Source organism: Rousettus aegyptiacus, unplaced genomic scaffold (assembly GCF_014176215.1).
Source record: "Rousettus aegyptiacus isolate mRouAeg1 unplaced genomic scaffold, mRouAeg1.p scaffold_m13_p_5, whole genome shotgun sequence".
In the NCBI taxonomy this organism is placed as follows: Eukaryota; Metazoa; Chordata; class Mammalia; order Chiroptera; family Pteropodidae; genus Rousettus; species Rousettus aegyptiacus.
The window spans coordinates 120492476-120517397 of NW_023416308.1; the positions used below are offsets into that span (position 1 = coordinate 120492476).

Sequence of the window (24922 nt, forward strand, 5' to 3'; positions counted from 1 at the left end):
TTCTTGCTGGCACTTTAAATTTTATTGCACAAGCTGTAGGATAATGAGAGGCCAAGGACAGGACCGGAGGAGGGGTGCGCCTGGACTGTCCCCACATTCAGGACCATGAGGCGCTGGGGTACCTTCCGCTGGGGACGAGCACTCAGCCGGGGGGCGGCCCTTTGCTCCGCCCGAGGCGGGAACTCTTGGCGTTGGGGGCGCGGGCGCGGGAAGAGGTGCACGTGGCGGGGCGCGCGGGGCGGGTTGAGGGGGGCCTCCGTCCCGGTCCCGTCGCCGGCCGCCTGGCCCGACGGCTCTTCTTCCTTCGGAGGCCCCCCCTTCGCGGTCTGTGGTCACGGGCCCTGCCGTCCCGTCTCCTTCGCCAGCGCCGTCGGGCCTCGACCTCGGCCGGGACAAACGCGGCGTTCGACTCCGGCCTGTGGGTTTAGAGCGATGGATGCGAAGCCCTGGGGACAGTTAGAGCTCATCGGGGAGGTGGCTCCGGTGTCCGGCGGGGGTGGCCGTGGCGGCGGGATTTCTAAAATGCGGCCTTTTCCCCTGCGTCCGCCTTAATCCTCGAAACCTGTGCACGCGGCTTCACCGGCGAGGTGGTGAGATGCTCCCTGAGGTGGAGGCCGCCTGGGTGGGCCTCGCCTGGGTGGGCCTTGCTTGGGTGGGCCTCGCGAAGCCGCTGGAGCCTTTGGAAGCGAGCGTGTTCTCGGCGTGGGGGAGGGGGCGCAGGCGCTGAGCGTCAGAGGATGCAGCATGCCCTTGCTGCCTGGACGATGGCAGGGTCACCTGAGAGGGAACGGAGGGACCCGGGGAGCAGAGACCGTCCCTGCCGACAGCCAGCAAGGGCAGCGAGGAGCAGGGCCGTCGGGCCCGAAGCCTGGCCCAGCCCGGAAGTGGGTTCAGTCCACCCCTGGTCTGACCTTTTGACCCCAGGCCCCATCCAGCCTGCCCTCTGGCTCCCCTGTTCTGACTCACTCCCGTGGGGTCTGCTAGCACGGAGCCTGCTTATCTGGCCGGCCCCCCGTCCCTTGTCCCTCCGCACTATGGAGGGACAGCTCGCATCCCCTGCCCGAGGGTCCCATGGGGGGCCGAAGCTGGGCTGTCAGCTGTCCTGGAGCGGCCGACGGCCACCCAGGTGTCTGCTCGGGCCCAGGCGGTCATTGAGGGCATCCTCTTCGGACAGGGGAGGAGGCGCGTGTGTGTCCTCGAAGCGTCTGAAGAAGCTGGGCTCCTGGGGCCGGCCGCCGTGGGCCCTGGGGAGAGGCGGGCAGTGAGGAAGGCAGGGGGGCCAGGCGGGGTGCCCGGGCGGGGCGGGGGCCAGGCGGCCGGGGTAGCGGCCAGCTGGTGTGAGTGGAGGACAGCTGTGTGTGAGCACAGGGCGGGGGGGTCAGGAGGGGCTGCGTGGCCGCTGGGCCCGGCTCCTCCCTGCTCCCTGTGCATGGGGAGCCCTAGGGTCCCAGGGTCGGAGGTCCTGGCCCAGGGCCTCTCGGTGCCAGTGGAGATGGCACTTGTGAGGTCCGGTCTTGTGGGGTCCGGGGGCCAGCAGAGGGGCTCCCTGGGCCCGCGGCAGAGTGGAGAGCGTGTAGGTCTGGCGGCCTCCCCCACAGCCCCTCCCTCGGCGCGCCCTCGGTGCAGGGGTGCTGCCCGGGGCGGGGGCGGGGCCTACCGTGGGCTCAGGGCGTAGGCGCCCTTGCGGTGCAAGCTGCGGCCCTCGTGGATGGCGAGCCAGAGGAAGGAGCTGAGCAGCATGGCGTACACCTGGGGGGCAGCGGCTTCTGCGCCAGCAGCTCGGCGGGGAGCGCGGCCTCCCCAGGGTCCCCGCCGTCTGGGGGAGGGAGAAAGGCGGGAACCCCCTCCGCCCAGCCTGGCTCCCCAGGGTCGGGGCCAGCCCGGTGCAGAGCTCCGTCCAGGGCTGCCCGGCCCCGGCCTTGCCACGGGGGTGGGGACTCGGCGGGGCGGGCGAGGAGGGGGGGACGGGCCGTGGGCGTACCATGGCGGCGAGGCCCGCGCCGGTCAGGGCGGACGTGACGTGTCTGTGTGTCCTCAGGAAGCTCCCGATGGCCCGCAGACAGTCCTGGGCAGAGGGCAGCGTGAGGCCACCCGCCCTGCCCGGTCCTCCCTGCCGGGGCGTGGACCCGCGTGCCCCCCAGGGGAGGGGTGCGGCACCCCCCAGCACAGCCACGCAGAGCCCTGGGAATGGCTTTGACGCTAGCACGATGGAGCCGGCCACCTCCCCTCGGGCAGGGCTGAGCTGCCCGAGCCGGTCATGTGTCCGGTCCCCAGCGCCTGTCCAGGGTGCTGGCTAAGAGGTGGGGCAGGGGGCCGGCCCGTGGAGGGGCCCCGTTTCCCGTGTCTCTCCAGGGCTCCGTGTCCACAGGGGAAGAGGGGTGACTCCCACCTGCGAACCACTCGGGGGGTGCATTTGGTTTTGGGGAAAGACGTTGACATCTTGGGGCGTGCTGGGCGAGGCTGCCCAGGGGGACGTCGGGGTGCGGCTCTGAAGGCTGGGACGGGGGCCTGGCTTAGTGGCAGTCTGTCCATCCGCCCTCAAGTCCACGCGACAGCGTCTGGGCCCTCGGGCCTCCCTGCTGTGCTCGGACCACCAGCCTGGCCCACACCTGGCTCCTGAGGCAGCCCAGGGACGGCCCCAGGAGCCCCGGGCGCAGCCCGGCCAGCCCGTGGGAACACGGGCCTGATCGCCCAGTCCCTCCCCGTGGAAGGCAGCCCGGGGCAGACCGCTGTCCGGGGCATCGTCCCCGTCCACCTGCCCCCTGGCCTCCCCCAAGGGGGCTCGGCAGACGGCCCCGCGGACCCGGCATCCCGTGCTGGCCCTGCTCCCCGCCCGGGAGACCTTCGGAGTTGGGCGCCCAGAGGTGCCCGCAGGACCAGGCCCTCATCCCTGCTCTGCCTGTGGGGCGTGCGGCCTCTCCGGCCCTCGGCCCCGTCCCCGGCCTCTCCGGCCCTCGACCCCGTCCCCGGCACACAGCCCCCTGCGGCCGTGGCACAGAGCCGGCCGCGTCCCTCCCTGGGCCTCGGGCCATTCATGCCCCTCTCGTCTGTTTCTTGGAGGGCGGCCAGCAGCCCGAGAGATAGGGGTGGGTTTGTTTCCCGAACAGCCGGGGGGGAGGGGAGCTGGGAGGCTGGGGGGGCAGGAGGGAGGGGGTGCCGGGTCCCTCTCTAGGGCCTGGAGAAGAGGGGGCTTCCTGCCTGTGGCCTCACTGTCACTGGAGGCCCCGTCGGCCGGACTGGCCCAGGCAGTGGGTCCAGTCCCCGCCTCCCTCTGCGGAATGTCCGCTGGCTCCTGGGGGGATGGGGGGGCTCCTAGGGGGTCGGCCTCAGGACGCCTGCTCCCCTCCGTGCCCCCCACCCCCTGCACCAGAGCTGACCGCTCCCGGTCTCTGGGCCCTGGCCAGCGATCACCGCTGTTTGTGTCTCACCCGGCCCTGCGCTTCTAGAGGCTTCCAAGGGCTGAGTCTCAGCGCCTGGCCTTGGGCAGCACCCAGGCTGGGAGCCGAAGGCGTGAGTGGAGTGTGGGGCCTGCGTCCAGCCTGGAGAAGGACCTGGCCCGGGTCCGGGTCGGGTCAGCCTCGCCCGGCTCAGCCACCGCCCCCCGAGCCCCCCGCCCCGGGCCCAAGGCCCTGACCTGTCTCACGGCCTCCTCCCCGCGACACAGCTCGGCCTGTCCGCTGCCCAGGAGGCTGGAGGGGCCGTTCTTCCCGCAGCACCGGAACTGCAAGCACGGGGGGGGGGGGCCGGTTGCTCCCGGAACCCCAGGTCCCTGCCGGGCAAATGGGGGAACCAGGGCGCGAAGAGGCCGAGCGAGGAGGTGGGACCCAGCAGGGCTGGGGGGCCCCCCACCTCCCCACCTGCCCGCTGGGCTTCCCCAGAAAGGACGGCCGAAGACCCTCGGGCACAAGGTCACTGCAGCCGCCCGCCTGCCGGGCCAGGGCGGCCCACGGGCTGCGCCCCCCGCGGTCGCCGGGCCCTGCTTGGGGCTGCGTGGTCAGCGCCTCGCGGTGCTTAGTCGTGTTGGACAGTGAGCCCCACGCACGCGCAGCGGGTCCCGTCCAGGGCAGACGGAGGTCGGGAGCTCTTTGCGCCCCACCCAGGGGCTTCGATGACCTGTGTCCTGGGGACTCCTGACCCCTGGGGGCTGACCCCGGGGGTCACCCTGTGCCCATTTCTTGGATCACAGGCCACCGGGCAGGCTGGCCGGCCCAGAGCCGCCCGGCGAGGGGGAGGCCTGCCGCGCACGCTCACCGTGTCCTGGATGGCCACCAGCTCCTGCCACCGGGCGCCGGAGCGGCCCTTCACCGCCTGGTCATACACCAGGTCGTAGACGTCCAGCATGGCGTCCTCCACCTGCACGGAGAGGGCTGTGGAGGGGCAGTCGGGCCCGTGCCGGGGGCCGGGCGCTGTCCAGCGGCCCCCTACTTCCGCCACGAGGCGGAGCCCGGGTCCCCCGCTGTTGCCGCCCCTGCTCCCCAGGGGTTCCTGCGGGATAAGCCGGAGCCCCCAGGTCTGGCCCCGTGGAGCGTGGAGAGCTGGCCAAGGGACGCGCCCACCTGCCTCTCTCCTCCAGGAACCGGCCGCGGGGCCCGCGGAGCCGACAGCCAGGCCGTTACGGCTCGTGCTGGGACAGGCGGCAGCTCCCCAGTGACCACTGGGCGTTTCTGGGGGGGTCCAGGACGCCCACACAGCGGGGTTCCGGGCAAGGCGCTTGTCCGGGGACACCACAGGCAACCAGGGCCAGCTCTAGGCAGACGAGGCCCCTCGGGGACGGACGGAGCATCAAGCTGCAGGGGCCTGGCCAGGCCCCGCCTCGCTCCGCGCCTGTCACCCGGACCCCGTGGGCTCTGCCCGCCTCCGCACCCCATGCCTTCGCCCGTGCTGCCCTCCCGGACCCAAGTGCCACGTTACCCCTTCGGACAAACGGGAATCTCACCTCCTCTAGGAAGCCCTCTGCGACTGCTCCCGGCAGAGAGGCTCCCCGAGCTCCCTCTCCCTGCCCTCTGGTGCCTCCCCGCCCCCCCTCCACCAGCTGACAGCTAGGACACACCAACGGGTGCTCAGGGGTGCCCCGAAGGCTGGCGCCCCGTGCCTGCTCTGGCTGCCAGCACCCTCCTCGGGAAAGGAAGGGCAGCCTGCGGACCCCGGGGCAGGCAGCAGGCGGGCGGCGAGGCCGCTTTGACCACCCTGTCCCCAACCCCCCATGCGCCAGTGGGAGCCCGTGGGCTTCCGCCCCCAACGCTGCTCCCGCGCGCACCAGCCCCCCGAGGAGACGCCGCTCTGCACGCCGCCCCCTGCTTGGCCAGCGGCTTCTCTCCCGCTGTGGGGAGCAGGCCGCGCCCTGGGCTGGCGGGCCCGGCCGGCGGCCCTGCCTCTGCCCGTTTCCCGAAGCCGAGTGAGGGGAAGAACAGCCAGGCCCCTGCGTCCCTGTCGGGGGAGGCCCGGGCCGGTGGGGCGGCCGCCGTGACAACGAGGCCAGCTCTGACCGCCCCCCTGTTCCATCCCCACCCCCAACTCCTCTGCTCCCCACACCACGGCCCGGGGCCTCCGGGACGAGCTGCCTGCCGTTGTCACGTTGGACGTAAGGCTGATGCCCGGGTGGCGCTCGTGGTGGCAGAGCTGTGTGCGCCTGCCTCCCGGTCCCCAGAAGCAGACCACGCACCGGCGGGGCCAAGCCGCGCCCCCTGCCCAGGGGCCCCGCGTCCGGCCGTGGGGGCCAGGTGGGACCCCCCTGCTGGCCCGGACGTCTAGGTGGCGCCCCGCCATCTGCACCCCGTCACCGGGCTTAGGGGTGCCGAAGGAGTTGGAGGCTGGTGTTTCTCCACGGGAAAACTGGGGTACGCCAGGTGGTTCTGGAGGCTCCAGGGCCCTGACACCGGGGTGCTCCCTGCGCTGATCCTTAAGCCCTGCCATCCAGAGATCCAGGAGAGCCCCCTCAGGATGGGGGTGCCCCTCAGGATGGGGTGCCCCTCAGGATGGGGGTGCCCCCTCAGGATGGGGTGCCACCTCAGGATGGGGGTGCCCCCTCAGGATGGGGTGCCACCTCAGGATGGGGGAGCCCCTCAGGATGGGGTGCCACCTCAGGATGGGGGAGCCCCTCAGGATGGGGGTGCCCCTCAGGATAGGGATGCCACCTCAGGATGGGGGTGCCCCTCAGGATAGGGATGCCACCTCAGGATGGGGGAGCCCCTCAGGATGGGGGAGCCCCTCGGGATGGGGTGCCCCTCAGGATAGGGGTGCCTGGGCTGCTGAACACCTGCCCCCTGGACAGTGCACATCTCAGACACCTGTACAGACCAGGTGCCTGGGGAGTCCACGCCCCGCCCCTGGCCCCCCAACTGGGCTTGGCGACTCTCTGGCCCACGCCCCACCCCTACTGTCTGCTAAAGCTGCCCGCGTGGCTCCGGGGGCGGCCCGTGGGGGCTCAGGTGGTCGGCAGACCGGCCCTTTGGACCAGAGGGCCGGCTCCGACCTGAGCCCAGAAGGCGGCCTGGCCGGACAGTGGGGGAGGGGAGTGGCCGGCCTCGAGGCGGGGTGGGGGCGGGGGGCAGGCGGCGGGGCGCTGTGAGGACAGGGCCTCTTAGCAATTCTCCCCATGCTGCACTCAGTCCCCGCATGAATTATTAAGCGAGCCAGGCCATTCATTTGCTCCCGGGCCCGTCTGGGGACGAGGGCGGCCGCCGTGGACTGGCTCTCGGGCGGGCTGCGGCAGGCTGTAATTAATAGCCCTCATTCTGCATTCACAGCACGGCCACCGGCCACCGCACTGCCGGCCAGCTCCAGAGCTCCAGCTTCGGGGTGCCTGCCAGGTCCCGAGGGAGCCAGTGTCCCGGGGGAGTGGCAGCTGGAAAACCCCGTGAGCAGCGGAGACCGCAGGGCCTCCCCTCGTCCTGGCCTCCCCCGCGACCCCCTCCGGGGTCTGCAGCCTGGCTTCCAGGGTATGGGAAGGTGCAGCCAGTCCCTGTCCCCCTCTGTCCCCAGGCCTCCCACCTGTAGGGTGGCCCTGAGGAGCCTGTGTTTTGGCACGTCTTAGGGGGTCCCTCTGGGGAGACATGGAAGGGGGCCGTGGGGTGAACGGGCCTGGCCGGGCTCTCGACTCGGGACCCCTGGACCACACGGCGTCTCTGCTCGCTGGGCTCCTGCAGGACTCGCGCAACAAGGGAGCTGGGCTGGATCTGCTCCACCCACCTTCCTGGGCCGGGGGCACCGGACGCAGAGCTGGGCCTGCCCCAGCCGCACGTGCCCGGGCCCTGGCACCGAGCACCGTCCCGTGCAAGCCGAGGACAGCGCCACGCTGCCCGCGAGATGGGCACGTGCCCCGGGCTCCGGCTGCTCGCGGGCCCCGCCGAGCCCTCACGTGCCCTGGTTTGTCCACCGCGAAGCAGCCCCCTGGGGGGCGGGGTCCCCACTCTCCCCTGGGAGACGCGGAAACAGGCACAGGAAGGTGAGCCGGGGGCGCTGGGCGGAGAGGCCGACCTGGTCCTGGAGGCCAGGGCCGCTTCGCCCGGCTGCCTCGTGCCCACGGACCTGGCCCATGGGGTCCACTGGACCGGGGCCTGGGGTCAGGCCGGGCCCCGAGAAGTGACCCCGACGGCCGGTCGGAGCACAGGCAGGATGAGGATGCTTTGTGTGGGGGCCGGTGGCCGGGGTTGGGACAGAGAGAGGCCCCGCGGACGGCCACCAGCCTTTGCCTCCTCCCGTCCCTGGAGCAGGAGCCCGGCTGCTCGGTGGCCTATGGCCCCTGCACCGTGTCCCCGCAGCACCGCAGACCCCGGGGTCGGAGCCGTGGACACACAGAGTGAGCGGAGAGAAGACGGGTGGCCCAGGCCGACGCCGGGGTCTGGGACACACGAGGCCGCCGGCCAGCCTACTGCGGGCTGCAAGCCCCTCCGTGAGTCACAGGAAACGTCCTTTTTCCCCACCTGATGGGTAACCCCGAATGATGCTGGGGTGGTAGGCGGTCCCCTCGAGTGTGGAAGGGAAAAGGGGCGTTGGCTGGTGGCCCAGGCCCCCCTGCCCTGGTTCTGCCCGACCCAGCCTGAGTCCCTCCATCCGCACGCCGAGGGGACCACCGCCACTCCCAAGGGCCTGGGCACTCGGCTTTGCCCACGCCAAGGGGCGCTTGCGGGAGAAGCTGGGCCGTGGCTGAGGGTGGGGTCAGCAGGGACCGGCGAGGGGTTCGCGCATCTCACAGCATGCTCTCAGCCCGAGAGCCAGCCTGGTCGGTCTCCCAGAGCTCTCCGAGCCTCCCTGTCCTGACATGCGGGGCCGGGGCTGCTGGGGCCCCCGGTACCCAGGGCGGAAGTCACCGCTCGGGCCCCGCTGTGTGCATAGGGTATCGCCCAGACAGGAAGTCCGCCTCCGCCGGTCGGTCAGACTCGCCGGGCAGCGCCTTGCTGAGTGCACGGAAAACTGCTAGCCAGTGGGAGGCGCAGGGCCTTGGGCAGACAGGGCCTGGGGGCCGGGCTCCCCCGTCTCGCTCCAAGGCCCCACCCTGGCCCCACGGCCTCTCGGGCTGTGTGGGGGTCTCACCTGGGCTGGGGCTCCATCTGTGAAGTTGGGGCTCACCATCTGCCGCCAGGGTCTTGCCCTCTGCTGGAGACGGAGGGGGAGCAGCCTGCCCCTTGCCCCCGAGCCAGGGAGCAGCCGGGGCTCAGGGCTGGGCATGGTGAGCTGCCTGTAGCAGCCCGAGGCCCGTACCAAGCCCCAAAACAGACATGCCCCCCTTGGGAACAGCCTGCGTCCCGGGGGTCCTCTGCGGCCGCCCCCGCCTGACCTACCAGGGGCTCTGGGGGAGGAACCGGTGCTGGCCAGCCTTGCTCTGCAACCCCAGCCTGGAGCCACCAGCAGCCCCTTCTCGACCCGCCGAGCACCCTCCTGCCCCCACCCGCCTCCAGCCCTGTGTCTGGCTGCTCCATCCAGAACAGAGGGTCCAGGGCTGGGGCCGGCCCCGCCGTGGGCCTTCAGGGGCCCGCCCACCCTCTCTCTGAGCCTCTCAGTCGCCCATCTCCTCTGCCCAGACATGGGGGCCAGGCCTTGGTCTGGGAGGGGTCAGCTCCCCTCATGAGGGTGCCAGACCCCCACCACCACCCCCAGGCAGGCTCCCTGGGGACGTGGCCCCATGTGACTTCCCGGAGCTGGGGCTTCCCTCCATACTTAGAATTGGGACAGGAGACCTCTCATAGCCCTGAGGCTCCCGGGACGCCCCGCCGAGGCAGCGAGCACCCCGAGGATGGACAGACAGAGAGACAGACAGACAGACAAAAAAACCAGGGGTGCCTCCTGTGGGGGCGTCATCCCCCCGCCACCCCCAACACGAATGTCCCTGAGGAAGAGCCCACACCGCAAGGGGAACCAGGGGAGAGCCCACAGGCGGTCCCTCGGCAGCCAGGCCCGGGTCCCGTGGGTGAGGCCTGGACGCCGTCCCCTCTGCCCGCCCCGCAGACAGGCATTGCTCCTGCCTGGCTGCCCCCGTCGGGTGCGCACCCCTTGGTGCATCCAGGACTAACCCTCCCCTCTAACCCTCCGCTCTAACCCTCAGGCCGGTGCCCGCCCCCTCCCCCCGGCTCCCAGGAGCCTTCGCCTCAGCCTGGGAGAGGGCAGGGCAGAGGGGTCTTGGTGGAGGGCTGAGGCCTGTACCTGTCCCCCGGTGGTCCCCGAACACCCACGCTCCCTCCCCTGGTGACGGGTTGCTGGCAGACCCACCCCCTCACCCTGTCAGTCACCCTGCTGGGGCCCTCGCCTGGCGGGATGGGGTGGGGGGGGGCGCTCACCTGGCTGGGGCTGTGGACCCCCCAGACGGCCACCTGCACCAGGGCGCAGAACGCCAGCGCAAAGCACAGGAAGCCCTGGCAGGGGAGGGGCCGGTCACTCCGTGCGGCCCGGGGCTGGGCTCGGCCCTGTGGTACGGGCCGTGGCCCGCGCCCGCGCCCCCTGCCCGAGGCGGGACCGCGCCTGGCCCGCGCGCTGGCTCCCAGCCTCTCTCTGGCCCTTTCCGGGAATTCTTCCACCATCCCGGACTCTGGCTCCAGAGGGCCTTCAGGGCCGCCCCCGCCCCGGGCCGGCGAGGGGGGCAGGCCTGCAGCCGCTTCCTGGAGGGGCGCTGAGCCGGGAAGGGCAGGCGGCACCCTCCCTGGGCCTGAGACGCGGTTGGGGGGACGGGGTGGGGGGTGACCTTCCCTGTGTCCCCGGCACAGGGCTGGCCTTCTGCAGGCCCCCAGCATGCATAGCTGGCTTGGTTTTGTTTTTGAAACGTGCCTCCTGCGTTGGGGCCGGGTCCCCCAGGCTGCACCCCTCAGCTGGGACGCCCCAGGTGGTGTGACCCTGGGCAGGGAAGCGCCCTCTCCTCCTCACGCCCTGGTCCGTCCCTGTGACAGAGCGACCCCGTCCTCAGCACCGGCTGGACCCCAGTAGTGGAGGAGATGGGGGCCCTGGGGAGCACTGGCCCGTCCCCGCACCCCACTGTGCCCTTCTTTCTCTCAGCCAGAGGTCCTGGGCTATAGGGAACCCCTTTGCAGTGGGCCCCTCTCCCCAAAAACACACACAGGCCCCAATGCTCTTTGTGGGCGTTTCAGAGGGTCCTTGCAGACCCCGACTCGGCCAGCGTGCCGCCCTGGCTCTGGGCGGTCACTCCAGCCTCTGGCCACACAACGCCCCCGCCCACCACCCCGCCCTGCAGGGTTGGTGACTCGGCCAACCACCCTGGGACTGTCCGCGGCCTGGGCAGACTGCACCTGGCTCTTGCTCCCCGGCCTGGCTCGGGGTGACACTCAGGAGAGCGGATGACCGAGGAAACGGAGGGCCGCCCGTGGACGTGACAGACACACGGACAGTGGCCGGGCCTGGCGGGGGCGAGGACGCTGTGCCCACTGGGCTGCACGGTGCTGGGCGAGGGCGGGCCCCCCACCGCCCGAACGCGGTGCTCCCTCGCGGGGCCCCCGTCTCCCCGAGCCCCTCCAGTGCGGGGGCTCCGCAGGCCTGTCTCAGGGGGGCCTGGTCAGTGCCTCCTCCCACCCCCCAGCCTCGTCCTGCCTCTCTGCCCCTCCTTCCCCCCCCCCTCCCCGCTGGCTGAGGGCCACACTTCCCATCTGGAAGTCATCGCTCACGGCTGCCTCCCAGGCTGGGGGCCCTGAGCCAGCTCCGGGGACCAGTGCTTTCAGACACCATTTCATTCCTCAGCAGAGAGCTCAACTCTCTGTCTCCCACGCGGCCGGCCGCCCCGCCGCCCGGCCGAGGGGTCAGAGGGGTCGTGGGATGGGGATGGCCCGGAGCCTCCGCAGGGCTCCGGCCGCTGGGAGCAGCCAGGCCCGGCCTTGGCCGGTCTCTTTCTCCTCCTTCTAGATACAAACACGTAAATAAATCGAAATGGCTTCCTCCGGCCGCCTCGCCCGCGCTCAGCCCGGCAAGCCTGTTCACTTCCTGTGCGGGAGGCCGGTTTGTGGGGGAGGCCGGAGGGGGAGCAGGAAGGGGGGCAGCTGGGCGCCAGTCACGGTGGGGAACCCCCCCAGCCTCCTCACATGTGCTCGTGCACGGGACACACGCACACACACGTGCACACGCTCACACGCAGCTCAGCAAGTGGGCGGCTGCGGGCCGGGCCGCCCGGCACCCCGCGGGGGCCACAGGCGGGGACCGGGGTGCAGCGGGCGGTTCTCACAGCCTGCCCCAGGTGTTCCGTGAACCCGGGGCTGGGCGGCGGTCAGGGGAGCTGGGGGCACCCTGGTGCCATCACCGGCCTGAGCCCGGAGGCCAAGCCTGGACGTGGGAGCAGGCGCCCCCTGGCGGCCGACACGGAGACCTGGGCCCGCCCCGCGGGCAGCCCCATGACGTCGGGCTCCCCTCCGCGGGGGGCAACCGTTGCCGATCAGCTCCCGCTGGGGTTCCCTCCCTGCCCTCCCTGGCCCCATGGGCTCTCAGCCTCAGCCAGGCTGCGTAGGCCGAGTCCTCGGCCAGGCACGCCGGCCCTTTCCCACTTCGGGGTCCTGCTTGGGGCGGAGCTCCCGGGGCCCACCCTGCCCCTGAGCACGCCCAGGGCTGGCCAGCCTGGGGCTGCAGCTCCAGGAGGGGACTCTGGCCCTGCCTGTGGCCATGTTCACAACTGGGAGTCACTCAACAAACATTTGCCTACAGGCTGGGCCGAGAACCCTGCCGCCGGCCCTGGGGACCTAGAAGGTCGCCCTCCGGGGATTCAGAGGGGATTCAGAGGGCACCTGAGGAAGCACAGCCTCTGGCACGAGCGTCCAGGGGTCTCTGGCCCCCTGAGCCACTCACGGGGCAGTGGGGTCTGCAGAAGCGGGGTGCTGGGGGGGGGGGAAGCTGGGCCTCCCGGCTGCAATGCAGGAAGGAGGACCAGACTCTGAAATTCCCCAGTGCCACGCCGGGCAGGGGCTGGAGAGGGGAGGGGGCGTGTTCCAGGAGTGGCTGGGGGGGCGTGTTCCGGGGGTGCCGGGTTGCAGGTCAGAGCACAGGTACCATCCAGGAGCGATGGCCCCAGTTCAGGTGAGGGGGTCTCGAGCCCCGTGGGGGAGCGGGGGCTGGCAGGCTGGTGGGCACCACAGCGGGCCTTTGAGCAGGTGTGGGGGGCAAGGTCCAGGGGGACCCTGGGGGCTGGGAGACCCCCTCCAGTAGCTGCGAGGGAGGGTGTAGAACTCAGGGGGGCACCTAGGTAGCAGACCACCTGGGGCGGCCACACCCGCCCAGGCCCACAGCCTTGCCTGCCTCCTCTGGAAGCAAAATTCACCCCAAATCCTGTCCCAGGGTCTCCGGTATAGCAGAACCAGAACCCCCGGATTTGGGGGACAGCCCCCACGCCTGGGGGGGGCCCTGTGGATGATGGGATGAGGCAGACCTGTGCCGAGGGGTCCTGGCTGGTCTAGGTGGAGGGGTCCCCTCGGGCCCACACCCCTCTGGCCACTGTTTCTGCCAGGTCACTGCAGGGCCGGGTGGGCTCCCTGGGCTCATAGCCCTGCCGACTCGTGATGCCCTTCAGGGGTGTGGGGGAGCCGGGGGCACGGAGGACTTACCCCAGCCATGAGGCCCCCCGCCTCCCTCACAGTGGCCGTGGCGCTCAGAGCAGCACCCAGGGTCAGGAGTCCGGCCAGGCCGATCCCTGCGTAGAAGGCTGGGTGGGCGGAGAGAGGAGGAGGGTTAGGGGGTCCGGGGCGGGTCCCCAGGGCAGAGCCTGGCCCCAAAATCCGCCAGGAATTGAGGTGTACACTGGACTTCCGGGGCCCTGGAGAGACCACACCCCCCCATCAGGCAGGGGTGTGCCTCCCACCCCCGCCCCGAGGCTCAGGGAGCCCCTGCCTCCCGCCTGCTTCCTGTCCCACCCCCTGCCCTCCGCCCCCCCCCCCCCCGGGGCTATCTTTGAAGCCACACACAGCCACACCGTGCCTGGTGACAGGTGGCTGAGCGAGGACGGCGGTCTTATCAGTCCAGACCAGGCAGGCTCAGGGCGAAAGTTACAAAGTGGGGGCTGGGGGACACAGGCCTGGGGCTGGGACTGCCACCAGACCCAGCGGGCCTCGGGGTCCCCACATCCACCCTCCTGGTCTCCCGGGCTCACCGCCCTATCCCTGCGAGCTGCCCCAGGCCTCGTCCAGGGCTAGGCCCCCCTCCAGGGCATGGAGGCCAGAGTGCAATGTCCCCCCCCCCCCGCCCCCGACAAGGCCACGCTGTCCCCAAGGCGCCCAGTGTGGGCGGCAGACTCAGGCAGGAGCGGAACCCCAGGCTCTTGCACCTGGAGCTGGGAGCCCAGGGGGCCCTTGGCCCTAGCCCCGCCGACTGCCCTAGCCCCGCTGCACGGGGGAGCCTCGCCCAGCCCAGGGCTCGTCCCCAGTGACCCTGGCACCCGAAGGCCCTCCCCGACACTGGCTGCCAGGAGCCCCACTCACCCCAGTGGTGCAAGGCCTTGTAGGGGCTCCCCTCTGGGGACACGCGGCTGACGACGGCAAAGTGGGCCCCGAAGTGGGTGAGCAGCGTGGCGGTGGCCACGCAGAGGCCCAGCAGCTGGCAGGGAGCAGACCGGACCGTGCGGGCAAGGCCGGCACCGGCCCGCCGCCCGGGGACCCCGGGAGCCCCCTCCGGCCCCCCGGCCTCGCACGAGGCTGGCTCCGCCACGGGCTGCGGGCCGTTCCCACGGGGTAGTCTCAGGGGGCCTGTGCTCTGGACACCTCGGCACACTCACGCACAGCCTGACACGCTCACACGCATAGCCTGACACACTCTCACACACACACAGCCTGACACACTCACGCACCGCCTGACACACTCACGCACCGCGTGACACACTCACATACACAGCCTGACACACTCACACACACACACGGCCTGACACATGCACATACAGAGCCTGACACACTCACACACACAGCCTGACACATTCACACACAGAGCCTGAAACACTCACACACAGAGAGCCTGACACACTCACACGCACCGCCTGACACACTCACACGCACCGCCTGACACACTCACATACACAGCCTGACACACTCACACGCATAGCCTGACACACGCACACACAGAGCCTGACACACTCACACACACAGCCTGACACATTCACACACAGAGCCTGAAACACTCACACACAGAGCCTGACACACTCTCTCACACACAGACAGCCTGACACACTCACAGACACAGCCTGACACATGCACAGACACAGCCTGACACACTCACACGCATAGCCTGACACACGCACACGCATAGCCTGACACACTCACGGAGCCCCCCTCCTCAAACGCACACTCCCTAGCTGCAGAGGGGGGCGTGGGCCCACCCCCCACACCCCTGTGGGAGCACCCCTCAACCCTCCAGGGTCGGGGGGCAGCTCCCCCTTGACCCCCGCTCGCCCGCTTCCTCCAGGCCCTGCGCTGCCTGGTGTGAGGCTGGACGTCCTGCCCGGCGGGCACTCCGCGGGGAGTCGGCCGCCCCCAGGACAGCAGGGACAGGTCCGTGTCCACGGAGGCAGGGCGGGGACAGCGCACGGGGTGCGTGGGGGGTAGACACTGTGCCGGGGGGCCAGTGCCACGGCTGCCGCCCCCCCACCCGCCCCACCTGCCTGTTACCAAGACAAAGCAGCTGGTGGCCAGCATCTGGCATTTGGCCGCCCTGACTCGGCTCCACGAGCCCATGGTGGGCTCCGTCCTCTCCGCCCCCCACTCGCCAGGCGGGGGCCTCGGGCTGAAGCTGCCCGCCCAGGAGGTTGGCTGCGTCCACCCGTCTGTCTGTCAACACATCCTGAGAACTGAGCTGCGGGGGCCCCCGGAAGGGCAGGCAGGAAGGGGAAGGGCGGCAAGGCCGGCCCCGGCCGCCGCCGCTGCCTGGCCCTGGACGTCCGTGGATATCTGAGCCACCTGTCCTGGAAGGGCGCGGCCTCGTCCCTGGCCTGGCCGCAGAGACCGCTCGGGAGGCAGGCAGGTGGGCAGGACGACGGCGCCTGGACGGGGGGTGAGCTCCCCGTCTCAGGAGTGTGTGAGCAGAGGCGGAATTCCCTGCCGAGTCCCGGCCTGGCCATCATCCTGGGAGGAACTCAGGGGGCAGCGTGCAATTGGGCCATCATACGTGAAGCATCGCCTTACGAAACGTCGTTTGAAATGTTCTGTGATGCCTCAATTTTGAAGAGGTAATTTGATTTTTGAGGCTTCAGTGGCACAAACAGCGGGTTTGGGGCAGAGCCATCCCGGGGGCACAGGCGGGCCAGGGCCCTCACCTGCACCCACGCGGGGCCTCCCAGGGAGGCCTGCAGCAATGGGGGGACCGGAGGCCGGGGCAGGGCTGCCACCTCGATCACACGCGGGCCGGGCAGAGTGGGCCTCAGGGGGCCACGGTGGGCTGGGGACACAAGGTGACAGCAGCCATCTGGGCCCGGGCCTGGCCGGGGTGAAGCTCAGGCCCACGCCGACGGGGCGCAGCTGCCTGTGCCCCGCTGGAGTTGGCTCCCTTGCACGTCTGGCCACGTGGGGTGCTCCTGCGGGGCGGGCGGGGACTCCCAGTGCCTGGGCCTGTGGTGGTGGTGCGTCAGGCGGAGCCCGGCGCGGCTCAGGCTGGGGCTCAGGTGTGAAGCGGGCGGGGTAAGGGAGGAGGGAAAGTGCCCGATCAGGAAGGAAGGCGGGGTGACAGCAACCCTGCCCCCCCGAGGCAGGAGCCCCTCGTGCTGCGCCCACCTCACTCCCGCGTGCTGGGGGAAGAAGCCCAGCCCGCAGCCCCCCAGGGACACGGCACCGCGACAGCGTGAGTTGCTCGCCACCCGGAGCCTCCGCACTGCGTCTGGAGGAAACCCTCTGGAGCGGGCGCCAGGCCTGGGCTCGGGGGACCCACCCCTGCAGAGCGCCACCGAGCCCCGGCCACAGGGCGCGTCTGCCCCTCCGCCCGCCGTGAGCCCCGCCCCTCGGCTTGGCCCCGCCCCCCCAGCACCCTCTGCAAGAGGATGTGGCTTCTGAGAAACAGCGGGCTCGGCCCAGCCCTCGGCCGCTCAGCCATCTTCTCTGGGCACCTGGGGTGGCCACCCACCCCGAGGGCAGCCCGTGGGAGCCCCGAGGAGCAGGTCCTCCCGCTCCGCAGACCCATCCTGAGGGCCGAACCCCACCAGATGCCTGCTAGCCTGCCCCCCATCTCCACGTCCAGGGGAGAGACTGCACCTCAATGTGTCTGCGTAGGAGTGAACGTGTGTGTGAGTGTGTGTGCATGCGTGTGTGCATGCACACACGTGCACTATGTGTCTGTGTCTGTGTGCACGTGCACGTGTGTGCCCGAGAGTGCGCCGTGTGCACGTCTGTGTGTGCACGTGTGTGTGCCCGTGAGCGCGCCATGTGCACATCTGTGTGTGCGCATGCGTGTGAGGTGACTTGCCACCCCGGGACGTTCTTCTTCTCGCTGTTTCTCTCCCTCAGCTGATAATTAATTGGCTAATCGAAGCTGTTTGCCACAAGGGCCAACGGACGGAAAGGGCGCCCAGCGGCCGAAACTGGAAAATTTGAGCAAGAAAACCGAAAACGTCATACTGGGCTCTTAGCCCCCCACCCCCACCCCGTGCACAGTGTCCTTGAAACCACACTGCGGCAGTTGGATGGTGGAGAAACGCCTCCCTGGGGGAGACGAGGCAAGTTGCTGGTGCCGGGGAGCCCCGAGCCCCATTAGGGGGGCAGCAGACACCCACCTCCAAGGCGGGCTGCCCACGGCGACGTCCTCCCCCTTCCGGGGGCTGCAGGGGGGGGGGCAAACCTGGCCTTCACACCGCAGCCAGGTGAGCCAGGTCAGCGTCCCAGGGAGCGGCCTCGTTGGGAGCGTGCGCCCCGAGATGACGGGAGCAGAGGGCGCCGCACCCCTGTGGCCCTCGTCCCAGACCCACGGCCCAGCAGAGGGCACCCTGCAAAACGGGACCCGCCCTCAAAGCTGCCGACGTCATCGCAAACACGGGAGGTCTGACCGCGTCCCGGCCCCGAGGAGCCCGAGGAGCCGTGACGACTCAGTGCGACGTGGGGCGCCGGACAGACAGGGATCTAGGGGAGCACTCGGGACACGTGGACAAAGCGTGGCCATATTTAATTAGCAATGACGATCCATAGTGACGGATGCCGCACACCCGTGCCAGACGTTGGTAACGGGGCCGGGTGTGGGGTGCGTGCGAACCCACGGCACTGTCTTGGCAACTTTCCTGTAAACATAGGCCTGTCCCAAAATAAACCTTATTTCACAAGCCGGTTTCGCGCACCAGCCCAGTCCCACGGGCAGGGGCGGGGGGCAGGCACTCTGGGTCTGGCCCTGACTGTCCACTCGCTGGGTCATGTACTCTAGGCCCTGAGCTTGGTCATCCCGTTCCATTAACCGTTTATCTACTGTGATGTCTGCTCATCCGCTCATGTAACCTGCTCACCTGCCCGCCTGCCCACCTGCCCACCTGCCCACCCTCCCACCCGTCCACCTGTCCACCTGCCCACCCGTCCACCCATCCACCTGTTCACCTGCTCGCCTGTCTACCCGTCCACCTGCTCACCTGCTCACCTGTCCACCCATCCACCTGCTCACCTGCCTGCCTCCCCACCTGTCCACCCGTCCCACCTGTCCACCTGTCTACCCTCACACCCGTCCACCCATCCGCCCGCCCCACCTGCCCACCCGTCCACCCATCCACCCGTCCACCTACCCACCTGTCCACCCGTCTACCCGTCCACCCGTCCACCCACCCATCTGTCCACCCATCCACCCGCCCACCTGCCCACCCGTCCACCTGCCCACCCGTCCACCTGCCCACCCGTCCACCCGCCCACCCGTCCACCCGTCCACCCGTCCACCTGCCCACCTGTTCCTTCACCTCCCCGCCCTCGCTTGTTCCCGCCCAGCTGTGTATTCGGTCTGCTCTCCGCCTGCCCGCTCGCTCCCGCCTGCCCCTGCCCGCTGCCTCGGTGTACCTGGGCAGTCCCCTCCGGGAATCGGGTGGGGGGCGGTGGCACTGGAGCACGCGCTTGCCCTGCGAGGCTCCGGACCCCGTGCTGGGAGGCGGCAGCCTCTGCCCTCCTAACGTCACCCGAGAGAGGTCCCCTTCTCTCCCATCGCAGATAAGCCGGGCCCTGAGGCCTGGTCCTCGGGTGGTCCCTGCTCCTGACCCAGGGCCTGGCAGGGCGGTGACGTGGCGCCTCCCACCCGGGAAGGCCACCGGGCATCCCTGTGGCATCCTGGGGCGCCCATGAGCTCGCCACCTGCCTGTGTGTGGAGCTCTGCTTGGGGGTCACTCTGGGGTGGGGCTGAGTGAGACCTGTCAGGGCCCCCGGGGGCCTGGGTTCCGCCTCCAGCCTCCTTCCCATCCTTTGTGCTGATTCTGAAACTGTCCCCAGAAGCCCGGGAACATGCCAACCCAGGATGGGGCAGCTTCCCTGCAGGGGTGGGGCCGGCCTCCCTCATCACTTTGAGCTTGGACAGCCCCACAGCCTGGGGGCCCTGCTGCCCCAGAAACAGCCACCGAGGCTGCAGGCCGCGCTGTGGCCTGGCTCCGGCCGCGGTGGGGAGGGCGGGGGGGGGGGCGCTGTTTTGCCACCCCCGCCATGGAGGATGTCGGGGGAACTCGTCGGAGCCCACGAAGGCTGGGTGGGGCCGGGGAAGGCCGTGCCCCTGCATGCCCACAGGGGACTCACAGGCCTGCACCGCCTCGGAAGTTCCAGGGACAAACCGTGGCCACGGGGTTAGCACACACACGGGGCCCGGCCCCATGGAGCCCTGCCCTGCCCGGGCCACCCAGCAGCGCGACAGGCCAGAGACAGGGCTAGAGGCCCACAGGGTGTGGGGCAGGGATGACCTCATGGTGCCGTCAGGGCGGGGCGGGGCCGCCCGCAGCCCAAAGCGTCAAGGACAGGAAAGACACGGGGTGCCGTGCCCGTCCCCACCCCGTCACCTCTCCTCCCGGAAAACAGTGGCCCTCAGGGAAGAAACCGCAGCGAATCACGGCACAGCGTTCTGCCTGGCCCCCGACCCACCCTGAGCCCCTGGCGGCCACCGGCCTTCCTGCGCCCCTGCCCGCGCGTCCCGGCCTGGGCACCGCCTCCCTGCCCGCGCGCGTCCTGGCCTGGGCATCACGCTACGCGCCGTCTGCTCAGAGCGGCCTTTCGCACTCAGCCGTGCGCATTTCGGGATCCTCCATGCACCTTCGGGGCCTGAGGCTCATTTCCTTCCAGCGCTGAATAATATTCCAGGGCCCGGCGGGACCCAGTCCGTTCCCCCATCACCTGCTGAGGGACGTCTAGGCGACTTCCCAGTCTGGGCAGTAATCGGCGAAGCCGCGGGGACGTGTGTGCAGGTTTTGTGTGGACATCGGGCTTCAGCCCCTCGGGGTAAATCCCAAGGAGCGTGATTGCTGGATCGTGCGGCAAGAGTGCGTTTAGTTCTGCGAGAACCCGCCCAACTGTCTTCCCAAGTGGCGGCACCGTTGTGCGTTGCCACCGGGGCGAGTGACATTCCTGCTGGTCCCGTCCTGCTGGCGCTCGGGGCCGCCGCGCCCTGGGCCGTGGCCGGGCCGGTGGGCGGTGGGCGTGCGGCCGGCTAGCCGTTGTTTTAACGTGCGTCCCTGATGCCGCGAGCCTTTCGCGTGCTTACCTCCCCTCTGCAGAGGGGTCTGCGTGAGACTTTCGCCTGGGTTCCGGCTGCCGAGCTCCGGACGTCCGCGTCCGTGTCGCGTGCACACGTGTGCCACGGGCGCTGCCTCCTGGTCCGAGGCGCGCCTTCCCGTGCCCCTTCCAGGGTGTTTGGCAGAGCGGAAGCGCCGGACCTGCGTCCAGGCCAGCGACCGGACATCGGGCCGCTTCCCGCCGGGCCAGCGGCGCCGCCCACGGTCGCCGCTCGCGGTCCTGCCCGGGCTTCGCCTGCTGCGGCACACTCTAGTCCACAAGGTCCGCGAGGGGCTTTCCCTGCCGCCCCCCGCTGCTCCGTCACCTTGACGACCTCATGCTGATCGATCGCCCCCTGTGAGCAAGACGTAGCGATGACTCGAACGCCTCGGCAACGTGGGGAAACGAGTCCCGTAGAAGCTCAGGGGCCGGCACCCTCCCCGGACCCTGAGGCTGCCGAAGGGGAGGCGTGACGCCCGAGGGCCTCCCGGGACCCGGGGTGGGGGGGGCACACACGTGACTCTCCCATGATGCTTTGAGAGACCCGCATAGCGGTCGGTGTGTTTCAAGAAGGACTAAAATGGGAGGAGGCCGTGCCACCGGCCCGGGCCGCCCACGAGCCGCCGCGCCGCCTGGGCCTCAGAGGACCCCGGGGCCCCGGGGAGCCGCGGTGTCCGCGGCAGGCGGGTGCTGCTGGGAGCCCCTGGCGGGCCCCGCCGGCGAGACGCAGCCCAGCGCCCTCGGGACCCAGAGCAGAGCCTCGCCCTGCTCTGTGGGTTTGTCCCCCGCTGAACAACAGATTCCGGATGGCCTCAGGGTCCCCTGGGCGTGTGACCAGGCCACCAAGCTGCCACGTGGCCTGAGCGTCCTTGAAGAGAGGACGCTGTCTGGCCCGCCCGCCGTGGGTTGGGCTCACGCAGCTGCTGTGGTCGCAGGAAGGCGTACCCGCGAGACCGGGCGCCCAGTGGCCGCCGAGGGCGCGAGCCACGAGAACCGGCTCCAGGGCCGGCGGCCTCCACTCCGGCCGCGCGGCCGGCCGGCCCTTTGCCGCCACCTGTGGTTTCTATGCCCCGATAAGCAGGGAAAGGAGCGTCTGGGCCCGGCCAGCCACCGGTCCCGCACCGTGAGCGGGCACCCCGTGAAAGCGGGTGTCCCGGCCGCCTGCCCCTCCAGGGGACCGGGGGCCGTGGCGGAGGGCCACGCTCTCGGGGTGCGCGGCCGGACACCCGAGCAGGGCCTCTGGCTGTTTCGTTCTGCTCGGGGGGAGAGGTCGGAGTGACCGGCCTGCCGCGCTCAGCCAGTCGCTACCGGTTCGGCCCGACAGTCGGGGCGCGGAAGGGGCCGGTGACCCCGGTGGTGGTGGTGGGGGGGTCTGGGAAAGCCGCGTGGGGTCTAACGGCCGCTGCCACAGGGCACGGAGGGCGGCGGCGTCTGTGCCCCGTGTGGACGCTCACCAGGGAGCCCGCCTCCGCCGAGGAGGAGCCCAGTGCCAGGCGGACTGGCCGGGCCGCCCCCCGACCTCCCCAGTCACCGCCCGGCGGGCTCGTGAGCGGAGCGGCAACGGAGCCATGTGTGGGCGCAGCACGTGGGCCCCCACTCAGCGGGGCCCAGTGGCCGAGCACCCCGCCTGGCGACAGCAGACTCTAACACCGACACCCCGGTGCCGCGCAGGGGGACCCCCAGCTTCCCGGGGGCGGTGGACCCGAGGAGAGCTTCTGTCGGGGCAAGGGCGCCCGCGTGGCCACGCCAGGACCGACACGTGCCCTGGAGGCGGGTCGGCTCTCCCTGCCCACGGCGCCGCCGCCGGGCCGCCCCCTGTGGGCGCCGGGTGCTCGCCCCCACCGGGCGCCGCACGGGATCTTCCTCCTGCCCCAGGGACCCATTGCGCGGCCAGTGGAGCAGGGCCGCGGGGGCCGTGCTCACGGGATGTACAGGTCGCCCCCATAGGACAGTGGAGTGGCCTTCAGAGGACTCGGCTAGGGCACCCCGAGGGGGGCGCTTTGCAGAGCGGGCGGGGTCCCCAGGGAGCGATGGGCACCCAGGTCGGCTTTGATCTGCAGGGTCTCCTCCCGGAATGGGGGTGGGGTGGCTTCTGTTCCCCCGAAGAAACGCCCCTCGCGACGTCGCTGCTTCCTGCCCCCCAGGGAGGAGGGTCCCCGCCAGAGGACACACGGTGACCCACTGAACTGGGGGCGGAGCCTGCCGCCGGCCACCTCGGGATCCTGGTGCCAGAGAATCGACGGGCAAAGATGGGGTTTGTGCTCGGCCGGGCGACCGGACCCCCGCGGGCAGCGGGAGGGATCAGTTACTCCCCGCAGGGGGCGGAGGGTGCGTTCGGAACGCAGGACCCCCCGCGGGCTTCCTCGGAGTCCCATGGCCTGTGATTAAAATCAACGGAGAGGTGCGGCCGCTGGCGGGGCCCCTCGGGGACCGGGACGGAGGGGTGTGCCATCCCGCAGACGAGGGGCCACCCCCGGCCGGGTCTCGGCGTGGATGGGGCGCCACGGGCCCTGGGAGGGGGCGGTGACAGACGCCGGCCCCGTAGGACCGGTGGTGGCATGGATGAGGCCTCTCCGTCCGCGTGGCCGTGACGAGGGTGGCAGGTGTGACCGTGGTCGCCAGTGTCCTTCCCTTCTCCGATCCCCACACCGTGTCACGTGGATGGGCCCACGGTCGTCCCCGACGCACCCCGGCCTGTGCGGTGTGGGTCACAGAACCGGCCCCACGGGCCTGCTGTCCCCCCGCTGGGCGGGGCTCGGTCCGGCTTGTCTCTGAGAGCTCAGACCAGGCGCACGGGGTCGTGTGAGGCTCCGGGGCCCAGGGCAGACAGGAAGTGGATCCGGGGAGCCCGGGGTGAGACAGGTGATAGCGGTCCGGGGTTTCCCTTGGGGACGCTGGCATTGTGCTGGAATTGGGCATCGAGCTGCTGGTTGCAAGACTGTGACAAGCCGGTGACCTGTATCCCTTAAAAGAGTGAATTTTATGGCATATGACTTTTGTCTCAAAAAAGCGGTTTTTTTGTTTGTTTGTTGCCGGACACCCCCACCCTACGTTTCATCTCCCCGAGTTAGACGAACCCCGGGGACTCCTCTGGGGGGGGTCGTGTGGCGTGTGTCCTTTTGCGTCCGGCTTTGTCCGCCGGGCACGGAGCCCGGCATACTCCAGCTGCGCCTCCGTCTGCCTCTGTCTCTCTCTGCCCCGACTCCCACCCCCGACCTTGGTGCCAGGACCTGCCCGCCCTGCAAACTCATCGCCTGCCCCCCGACCCCGGCCTCCACCTCCGGCCTCGTGGGCCCCCGGGCCGGCCTGGGGACTGGCGGCGGGAGCGCCCCGGGGCGCCCGCTTGCCTCCCCTCCCTCACGCTCGCCCGCTCCTGGGGTCCGGAGTTTGAAAACGGGTTTTGCGCGTGTGTCGTGTTTTCTAGGCGCTTAAAACGGAGGGGCACGCGGGATGCTGCCCACCCCGTCGCGCCCGAGAGGGAGATGCGGGCACCGACTCAGGAACTGGGTGGACGATGTAACCGGCGTCTCCTCCAGGGCAAGGTCCACACTCCGCCCTTTGTGACTTACGTTCTGGGGGCGGGGCACTTTGAAACACTTAGCCTCGGTCAGTGGTCTGCACTCAGATAAGTCACTACCGCCGCCCTCCAGGCTCAGGTTTCGGTTTGCGAGGTTTCAGTTAGCCGAGGTCTACCGTGGTCTAAAAATCTTGAATGGAACAGTCTGGAAATAAACAATGCATCATCGGCTGCAAGTCGTTCGCCGTTCTGAGCAGCCTGACGACATCTCGCACTGTCCCTCCCCGTCCAGCCCCGGATGTGACTCACCCCTTCGTCCAGTGTCCCCACGCTCCGGACGCTCCCTGACCATTAGTCACTCTAGGTTATCAGATCGACCGACCGTCAGGGCAGCCGGAGCTCGTCCCCAAGGAAACCTTGCTCTACTTACGAATGGCCCTGTGAACACGAACGCACAAAAACCTCATCTACGAAGGCGCCGGGAAGGAAGAGAGGAGACGTGCCTCGCGCCCCCGACAGAGGACACGGCACACGACCATCTCGGCAGGAGGAAGAAAAGGCTCCTGCGGGCCCGGGAGCAGCTCGGCCAGGGAGGAGCCTCACCCCGCCACCTCCCCCCAGCTTCCTCCTGGGGACTCGCGCGTGGCTCGCCATTAGACCGCACGTCCGGGCCTGCAGTGAGCTCCCCGTCGGCCCCGGCTACACGCATTTTGCCGGAGAAGCATGCGGCTTCTCCTTGTCCAAGGTCAGCAGCCCCGGGTGGGTGGAGCCTAGCGCCGGGTCACGATGCCTACGCCACCTCGGTCAGCGGGTCACGTGGGTGTGGGGTCACCTCGCGTCGTCGCAAGACGAAGGGCGAGGGCCGTGCTCGCAACGCTCAGCCGAGCGAGAGAGAGGCCGCGGCGCGGAACCCGATCACGCAGGTCGTTGCGGTCGCTCTGTCTCCCGATCAGCTGTCGTTCATCTCTTACCACGCCTCCTTCATCAATGCAACTGCGTCAGAGGCGGACACACAGGAGAAACCCGCGGACACACGGGGCTTGGCGCCAGCCACGGCCTGGGGCATCGCGGGCGTCTCGGGACGTGTCCCCGCGAGTAAGGGGGGCCCCTGAGCTGCGAGCACGGCCAAACGACGATTTTCTGGTTCCATTATTCCTTCTCCATTTGTTGGTTGCTATTCCAGTACAGAAAAAGAGCTTTGTCTTCTCCCCCACCAATAAACGAATGAATAAATTTCAGTATGACTCATGGTCTCTACTACACTCGACAAGTCGCGATCTGTTACTGTCTGTTGATTGCGATGCTGAAA

General features: G+C 70.0%; 2 protein-coding genes across 6 annotated transcripts; one reads left to right on the forward strand and one right to left on the reverse strand.

Annotated features, from left to right (window-relative positions):
* TSPAN32 (tetraspanin 32) lies at positions 1–15711 on the reverse strand. 5 transcript variants are annotated; one of them, XM_016149506.2, is made up of 9 exons: positions 15069–15699; positions 13893–14007; positions 13023–13120; positions 9774–9848; positions 4252–4353; positions 3635–3721; positions 1982–2065; positions 1658–1749; positions 1–1244 (listed from the first exon to the last, which is right to left on the reverse strand). In XM_016149506.2, the coding sequence occupies exons 1-9, from the start codon at positions 15132–15134 to the stop codon at positions 1094–1096; spliced, it is 870 nt and encodes a 289-aa protein (XP_016004992.2). In that variant the 5' UTR covers positions 15135–15699; the 3' UTR covers positions 1–1093. The 5 variants fall into 5 exon arrangements, with proteins under 5 accessions (XP_016004992.2, XP_016005011.2, XP_016005001.2 ...); XM_016149525.2 differs by lacking the exon at positions 3635–3721 and having other exon boundaries at positions 15069–15711; XM_016149515.2 differs by lacking the exon at positions 9774–9848 and having other exon boundaries at positions 15069–15696.
* On the forward strand, positions 15133–24922 carry LOC107513231. The gene is made up of 4 exons (XM_036221620.1): positions 15133–15204; positions 16079–16233; positions 16932–17101; positions 23986–24922. Exons 1-4 carry the CDS (start codon positions 15133–15135, stop codon positions 24723–24725), a joined length of 1137 nt encoding a protein of 378 aa, XP_036077513.1. The 3' UTR covers positions 24726–24922.